The sequence below is a fragment of the Neophocaena asiaeorientalis genome, unplaced genomic scaffold (genome assembly GCF_003031525.2).
Source record: "Neophocaena asiaeorientalis asiaeorientalis breed wild unplaced genomic scaffold, Neophocaena_asiaeorientalis_V1.1 scaffold5, whole genome shotgun sequence".
In the NCBI taxonomy this organism is placed as follows: domain Eukaryota; kingdom Metazoa; phylum Chordata; class Mammalia; order Artiodactyla; family Phocoenidae; genus Neophocaena; species Neophocaena asiaeorientalis.
In genome coordinates this window covers 9,098,614-9,107,619 of record NW_020174698.1, presented here as the reverse complement: position 1 = coordinate 9,107,619, position 9,006 = coordinate 9,098,614, and the positions used below count along the sequence as shown (strand labels likewise).

General features: G+C 44.5%; 1 protein-coding gene across 1 annotated transcript in view; it reads left to right on the top strand.

The window, feature by feature from the left end:
• The first annotated feature begins 96 nt into the window (after nt 1-96).
• Nucleotides 97-9,006, top strand: part of RSPO3 (R-spondin 3) — a 77,138-nt gene continuing 68,228 nt past the window's right edge. The window contains exon 1 of the mRNA XM_024759081.1: nt 97-519. Within this exon, the coding sequence (XP_024614849.1) occupies nt 423-519 (97 nt within the window). The 5' untranslated portion in view covers nt 97-422. The remainder of the gene's footprint in view (nt 520-9,006) is intronic.

Below are 9,006 nucleotides of genomic sequence, written 5' to 3'. Positions count from 1 at the left end.
CCGGGGCCCCCGCCGCTGCCGCAGCAACCTCTAAGCCCAAGGGGCCGCCACCGTCGCCACCGCCCACCCGGATCCCGCCCGCGGCCGCCGCCGCCGCGCACCATGCTACCTGCGGCCGCCCTGGCGAGGCCGCTCGCTGCTTCTGGAACCCTCACTTGCGGCACTGACAGCCACCGTACAGGAGCCCCCGCAGCTCAGGGCTCGGACAGTTTGAAAGTACAGTAGTTGGTTTCCCTGACCACCCGACCCGCTTCGTTTGCCATCCCAGCTCGCCTATCGGATCTGAGTGGAGGAGTCCGCTGCTTGGATTCTCTCTTGCTCTCCATATACGCCTAACACCTACGTGTATTTCTAAAACATTCAATATTAATTAACAATCAAAAGAAAAAGGAGAAAAGGAAGGGAAATATTACTGGGTTACTATGCACTTGCGACTGATTTCTTGTTTTTTTATCATTTTGAACTTTTTGGAATACATCGGCAGCCAAAACGCCTCCCGGGGAAGGCGCCAGCGAAGAAGTAAGTGCAGGCTTTTTTACGCATTTGCTCCCTCCCGCCGCGTTCACCTGTCGGGTCGCTTTGCCTGTCCTGAGTCGGCTCCCAGAGGCAGCGGTCCTCCCACCCAGCACCCCACGCCTCGAGAGGAGGTAACCGTTTAGGCGCCTCTGTTGGCGTCTTTCACGCCTTCCTCTCCGCGCCCCTCTCTTCCCCCGCATCCTTCTGGGTGCCAGAGTCCGGCGGACCCGGCGCTAAGGTGGCTCCCGCACCCTCATAATTTCAGGTTCGCGGAAAAGTTCGGCCCTTCGTTAGACTAGCTCGAGGGATTTGTGCTTTCCCCCCGAGACGTGGACGGGTGCCTCGAGCCCCCAGGCATCACAGACTCCCGGCCGGCTGGATGCCCCTGACCACTGAGTTCCCGCCGGGGAAGGCGCGGCCGCGGCGCCCGCTCACCTTGCGTCGCCGCCTTGCTTGGGGAGACCTCGCAGGGTCCTCCCGCGGCGCTGGGGTCGCGAGGAACTCTCCCGCCCCTCGGGAAATGGCGAGCGAGCGCCTGCGCGGCCGCTATACCCCCAGCCACGCACGAGTGGAACCGAAGGGCGCGCGGGGCGCTCGGGGTTCGCGTGCCTGCGCGCTTAAGGAGACGCTCTGCGTCCCAGTACAAGGGATGTGAGGGCTGCCGAACCGGCCGCTGGGAGCTGGAGGTGCCAGGTTTCCAGTTACAATCTTGCCTGTCACGCGTGAGCGCTTTTACCGTCTCAGGCCCTTTAAAGTGGGTCCCCTGGGGCAAACATACACTGAGGGTGGGGTTCCCCTAAAGACTCAGGCTCGCCTCCTCGCTGCCCCTTTTCCCGATTCCAGTTACTTGGAAGGTTGGCTTGTGAAGACTTCCTAGGACAGTGCCCTAGCTGGGATGAAACGGGCACCGCCCCCCCACCAGGGCACCCTCAACCCGGGTTGGTCTGTTTCAAGGTGGCGTCTTCCATAGATGAGGAGACAGACCCAAGAAAGGCACCTCTCCCTGCCCCTGGGTAGCCCAGCGCGCTGGCCGCTCCGCTCCGGCGTAGGTGCAGGCGTGTGGAGTTCCTTCGCAGATAGAACAGAGGGCGACCCTGGCTCCAGCGTGGGGGGCGCTGGCGGGGACTGGGAGGGAGAAAACTTCCCGGGGCGCAGAGAGCGATGCTATTGCTTTGAGCAACTCGGACCTCCGCCGCCCAGGAGCCAATGACGCTTGGCGGCGCCTGGTCCCGTGCGCAGAGCCACCTCGGATCGCTGGCCCGCGAAGCCCCTGGGGGCAAGCTCGGGTACAGCGCAGAGGACACAGCACAGTCTTGTGTGAGATGGAGATTTTAGTAATCGCTTCTCCGCCACTGTTTGTGCCCTACCTCTGGACGTGAGGGACCGCTGAAAGCTCCCTTTGTGCCGCTTGCCTAGGGCAGACAAGGTTTGATTCACCTGAAAATTGCCTCTAAGAAACGCTGTACCAAAGCGCCAGGGGCTCCCGCCCGGCCTCAGCGCCTCTAGGATCGCGTAGCCGGGGGGCAGGAGGGCCTAATCTAAGCACGTCGGGGCATCCGATTTATTATGCTTGGCCTCTGGATGGTTGTATTCTTCGAAACTCCTCCACTCACCCTTTCACTCGAGACTTGCGGCCGCCTCCCAAAAGAAGTGGCTTGGAGCTCGAGTCTTGCCCTCGTTTCTGGCGGTCCCCAAGTCCCCTTCTCGCAGAGTCCGGCCAGGGGAACTGAATCGCAGGTCGGTGGGGAGAGAGAGGGATGCTGGGCACAAGCGCCAGTGCCCTCTTCCAGCCAGTGCCCACCCGGCGCCCATGGCCCACACCCTCCTTCACCCCACTGAGGACCCCAGGGCCAGGAGCCACACAATCGCAGGGGAGGGACGGGGTCCTGAGTGTCAGAGTGGTCTCCGATTGCAGTTTGGGGGCCCCTGTTTCTGATGGAAGACACCGCAAAGAAAGCTGGCCATCCATTTGTTCTCACTTCCCCCCAGAAAGGACAGCGGTGCAGGAAGCTGCCCAGTGGTGCTGCCCCAAGTCTTCTGGGAGCAGAGGGGGGACGGAGCACCCCTAGGCTCCGATTAGAAAGGATTTACAGAGTCCAAAGGCGAGCTGCTTTTTGATCTGCCTTAATCTTCTCAAGGCCAAGTCAAAGGCGCCCTCTTGTTGTGTAGTGGGGATGAGAAAGGGAGTGGGTGGAATTGTGTTGAAATTCCGATTGTTCTGTGGGTGTGGGGCCGGGAGAGAGCTCCCCTAGCAGGGGATGCTCCTTGCTCCTTCACACTTGAGTCTGCCTTTGCTCCTGGGGTTTGCTGATGCAATCCTGTGAGAGGGGCGACCCCTTGCGTTCTCCGAGGAGACAGAGGAGACTCTTGGCAGGTGCAGCATGGGGTTTGTTGTTGTTGTTTGTTTGTTAGTTTATTTTAGAATGGGGAAGGAGTAGAGGGTAAGGTCCAGAAAATCAAGGTCAAATTGCAGGTGTACAAACTCGTTCCTTTGGAAATCTCTGAAAAAAAACGTTTTCTCAAATAGGGACTGGGAAAAAGTTGTTTAAATGAAAAATAAGGTAGTAGTCAAAGGTATTCTAGAAAGAAACCGTCTTTCCTATTTTTGCTTCAAGAGACAATTAAGGTATTTAACCTTTTGGCCTATAGTTAAATAGCTTCACTCTCCTAAACTTTTAAATCTTAACTAATGATAGAAATTTGGGGTGTAAGAACTATTTATCAGAGTTTTTAAAGGGGTCTCTTGAATGTTTTGGTAGAAGTTTCTTGCAAAAACACGTTCATTTGCAGTGTTAAATATGATCAATTCTAAGGAACCATGGCTTATCCGCAGATAAAGCAGATAAAGCTATCTATATCAGCAATCTCCTGTTTCCCTAAAGGAACTGCTATATTTATCTCTACTTTGTTGCAAACTAGTGATCCTGTTTCCTCTTATAGAAAAAATAACATTTTAAACAGGAATTTTGTACTTTAAAAAAATCTATTATGTTATGGATAAATAAATACTCAATAACTTTTTTACCTGCTTGGATTCATATACAGCTCCTAGAGTTGACTAAGTTGAATTTACTCAAGATAAAAATGAAATGCAATCCTTATTCCAAAATCCTGAACCAGAAATGTTTTCAGAGGACGCTAAATAAAGAATCCTGAACGGAGTTTTAAACTCGTTTCCAGCTCAGCCTTTGCTGCTTGTACAGCCAGCTTCTGAATTCTAGCTTATCTGCTAATAAAAGTAAAGGTTATATGTGCCATAATAACCGCAGTACCTTACAATTGCACCACACTTTCACTTGAGTTATTCACTTGGATCCCTAAATAGCCACTTGAAGTATAGAGGCAGGTATTAGTATCCCCATTTTACAGGGAAAGAACCCAAAAAACAGAGGCTAAGTAACCTATACAAAGCCATACAGCTACTAAATGGAACTTATCTCCTGCTATTTATGCTATATGTTGGCCCATGTCAGAGAGAAGATGTCAGGCGTGTTAAATAATAAATCTGATGGTCTCAAAACCATCATTTGTCCTATGTTTGTAGAATAAGCTGTTCTAATTGACTGGAAATTTTTGAACTGATATTTATATGTATTATACATTAATGACCAATGTCAAAGAGTTAAATACCTGATAATGATAATGAAGCTTGCTAAATATAATATTATTTAGTTATTAAGAAAACATTGTAGGATCATATTATGCCAGAAGACTATTGTGAGAAACATCAGATGCCATTGTAGTACCCTTTTAATTTGATGCCATCTATTAATTGGTTTTTAAATGCTTAGATTCCAGATAGATCCAACTTTTGAAAAGCCATGGTAGGCATAATAATTACCAAGCACTCACTACACAATCTATAAAACTTTTAAAAATCTTTCATAAAGATGTTTGAAATAAAGGAGTAAGAACATAAGAGAAATCATTTTAATGGTGATAAAATGAAAATCGATTTATTGGAATACAGTGGCCATTGCTCATGATACCGTTTTGGATGTTAAGCCATTCTTTGAGATTCTGATACACTCTTTTTTTAAAAAAGATTATTTTGTTTATTTATTTTTGGTTGCACTGGGTCTTTGCTGCTGTGAGCGGGCTTTCTCTAGTGTGGCGAGCGTGGGCTACTCTTCGTTGTGGTGCGCGGGCTTCTCGTCACAGTGGCTTCTCTTGTTGCGGAGCACGGGCTCTAGGCACGCGGGCTCAGTAGTTGTGGCTTGAGGGCTCTAGAGTGCAGGCTCAGTAGTTGTGGTACATGGGCTTAGTTGCTCCACGGCATGTGGGATCTTCCCGGAGCAGGGATGGAACCTGTGACCCCTGCATTGGCAGGCGGACTCTCAACCACTGCGCCACCAGGGAAGCCCCTGATACACTCTTACACAGCTAACCTGGAAAATAATAGGTTAACTACAAGACAGAAAAATCTTTCATTCTATTATGCATTTTGTCATATTAATTTTAAATGGAAGTGTATAGTTTGGATATTGGCTACAACGCATTTTTTCACCTGTCTACTTTTGTCACCAATCTACCTTGTTTTTGAGTGAAACACTGTTTAATAGATGAAGATACGAGTAAAATTTGCTAGAGAAAGTATATTCTGCAACATATTATGTGATATCTGTATGAATCCAAGCCCCAAATTCAAACTCTTAGGCATTGATGGCAACATCTAAATATAAACAAAAGACACTTATTTTTGTGAATTCTAATTTAATCATCATTACACTATCAAAATTGTTTCTTAAAATATCTCTTTGTTATACTATTTTAATTCTTTATTACTTCAATAAAAGGATTTTATTAAAAACATTAAGAATGATAATTTTTGAATATTGTCTTTTTAGTCCCAAGTTATTCTATGTAAAGTAATTGAGAATATAATAATCATAAAATTGATTTAATGGCATTACTTCAATTTTTTTTTTTTTTTTTTTGTGGTACGCGGGCCTCTCACTGTTGTGGCCTCTCCCGTTGCGGAGCACGGGCTCCGGACTCGCAGGCTCAGCGGCCATGGCTCACGGGCCCAGCCGCTCCGCGGCATGTGAGATCTTCCCGGACTGGGGCACGAACCCGTGTCCCCTGCATCGGCAGGCAGACTCTCAACCACTGTGCCACCAGGGAAGCCCTACTTCAATATTTTTAAGCATGAAATATGAACGGTATTTTAACTTGCAAGTAGATAAGTTTTGTTGAATCATTTCTCCATTAAATATTTCCTGGAATTTAATATTCTGCAAATTAGGTCCCCAGAAAGTGATGAATGGGAAATTACAGCATGTAGTTAAATTTGATTTTCAAGTTATTATGGGGAAACTCTTGCCACACTACTACAAAACAACTTTATTAGTCATCTGATCATTTTAGTCTATTTTAATCTGGACAGAGATCTCCAGATTGCTACTGAGTATCTCAAATATTTTCTAGTTAAATGGTTAATCTTTTTAAAAAAATGCAATAGTTCTTTTGAATTTTATATATTATTGATAGAATACTGTGTGTTGTCAGAAACCTTTGTAGAGTTAAGACCACATGATCTCTTTGCAATTATAAGAATGAACTATCAAAAAATAAAACTATTCCACATACAGCAATTTTCTAAATCGTCTTTCCCCCCTTTATCTCTATCCAAATGTTTCATTTTGGACGTTGTCCTAACCTCTCTTCCCACTTCCTCACTATTCACTCTCCCCAGCCCCCAAAACATCCTTTTCCAAGCAGTGAATTCTTGAAATGCCATCAGAGTGGGTATTATGTTTCATGAAATGTAAGAATCAACTTTGGTTACCATTAGGAAAACATCATTCAGTTTTGAGACCATGGTAAGGATCATGTAAGACAGTGTGTTGAAATTATATGTTTTACTTGGTTAAGACTATTTCTTCTCTGAACCGTGCATCATACACTGGCAATCTTTTGAGAATGATCATTTGAAAAAGTGTCGCATCATAAGTTATATAGATATTTCTTGCCTTGCTTTTGATTTTGAGGAAAAACGTGGGTTGCTTTCTTGATTGTGAATTTTTTCTTAAGGTTTAAAATGATTCGATTATCTTAAAATTTACCGTTTGTTGGCCAACCTAGTAAGTTTGAAATGCTTTGCAGTTATACCTTAACAAAACATGTAAAGTATAAAATACACATCTGTAAAAGACGTTGCCCATTTTTTCTGTTTGTTTAATTCTGTCCATCAGATCTTTCCATTCAGGACTATTACTAGCATTATAACTAAAGTACTTAACCCAACAATGATGAAAAGAATGGAATGTTCCATTCTCAAGGATTGTCGGGGTGCTGAGGATGCCATTGAGTGCTAAGAAATCCCATTTACTGCTCCAAAGATGTTTCAACAACATGCAGCTTTTAGGCAAAATACCTGAATTCTTTTTACATATAAAAAGTTTGAATAATTTCAAAAACTCATTTAAAAAAAACATGGCTGCAGGTGCCTCTTCTCTGATAATATTTCTGCCTTATTTATATTCTTGGCGAGGTAACTAGGTAACTGGGTAACCTAGGTAACTAGGTCTAGTTACCATCTGCTGTCACTAAAACTGTTCTGGAAGTTTTTAGGGAAAATTCAATGGTACTGAAGGAGATGATTGCCCAATTAAATACATATTTAATGGCCTTTAACTGCTTTTATGCTTTATGCCTTATGCAAGTATCTAACCCAGTCTTCAAAATACTACCTTATTAGGTTTCCATCTGACCTTTAAGAATTTGATGGATAGCAGCAAACATCATAAATTCATGGTACAGACTGAGACCTAAGAAGTCATTGAAGGAGGATTCCCAGTGTATGTTGAGAAAAGTAGGCTAAGAAGTAGAAGACCTGGGTTCTACGTCTAGCACTGCTAGTAATATCTGAATAACCCAGACAAGCCCCTTTACCACACTAAGCTGCAGTTCCTCATCTGTGAAATGAGGCAGTTGGTTAAAAGTTTAGATCTGAGCAATTCTTATAGGTTCTTCAACTTTTAATCTTTTGGTATAAGAACATGAACCAGGAGTAGCGAGTTAGTTCTTCTAAACTTAGTTGTTTTATTCAACCAAGTTTAGTGGATGAAGATTAAGACTACAAACAGGGACTTCCCTGGTGGTCCAGTGGTGAAGAATCCACCTTCCAATGCAGGAGATGCCAGTTCAATCCCTGGTCGGGGAACTAAGATCCCACATGCCGCAGGGCAACTAAGCCCTCAGTCCGCAGCTAGAGAAGCCCACGCACCACAGTGAAGAGCCCGCGTGCAGCAATGAAAGATCCCATGTGCAGCAAATAAGACACGATGCAGCCATTAAATAAAGAAAGAAAGAAAGAAAGAAAGAGTCAGAGGAGGAAAGAGGTCATCTTAAAAAAAAAAGAATACAAACAAATATAAGTATTCACTTATTATAAGTAAATCCATCATATAAAGATTAATAAGTAACTTATCAACATAGAGACTGAATTATAATATTATGATATTCCTCACCCATCACAATATCTAGTGCCTGAAAACCATAGCCATAGCGTCAATCCACATACTCCATTTTTGGCAAGGCCGTTTTGTCCTTGGGCTTAGAGTCACAGGGAGCTGGTTTGGAATCCCAGCTAGAGAGATGCATCAGAACTCCCCTACCATGACAGGATTTTAGAAGTGGCCCTGTAATGGGATGGAAGCGGCAATTACAAAGGCCCAGGTTTAAGCTTATAAGACCCTGTGCTATGACAGTGACTGACTGAGCACGAGAGGGCGTATGAAGGGAAAAGAGGAAGAGAGCCATATTTGGCACTAAACTTTGGCTTATAAGGACTCATGTCTGGGTGAAAAACAATTATCTCTATCTTTTTGATTAGAGATAATCAAAAAGAACAGGGAAGTAAGACAAGCAGATTTGTTAGGAAACTTATTTTCCTTTCGCGCTGCCTTTGAGGGCCAGCAGGCCATTTAGTAACACTGAATCAAAGTTGCAGAGAGATTCCGGAGCTGAAAATAGCATTTTTGAGTTACTCCCATAGAAGGGATAGTTGAATACATGAGATGAAAATCTGGCAGTGTCTTGTTTATTGTTATTAAAATGTTTGCTGTGCTGACATTGAGACTCACTCTTACTGGTAGTATCAAAATAAGATTAATTACATTAAGGTACTTTGTCTATAGAATCGAATATATCATTTTCAACTGTGGTTTCTCATGTTTATAGCCCTTTTGGTGCTACGTAAGAAAATGGTCACTGGTATCAGGAGCAGTAATTTTACGTTGCCAAGTCTTCCACTTGAAGATCATACTTGGAAGTCTCATCACCTGTGGAACGATATTCCTTTGCCACAGGATCTTAGGAGACCTGAAAAACTTTACAGTAAGGAAAGATTAGTTTCCTTAAGGTGTAAAAATGATTTTTTATATCATTCCACTTAGATCTACCATCTACAAATAGCATTCTACTTTCAAGCAGATTTCTCAACAAAGTGTGCTCTCTTAAAATAAGAAATTCTCGGGCTTCCCTGGT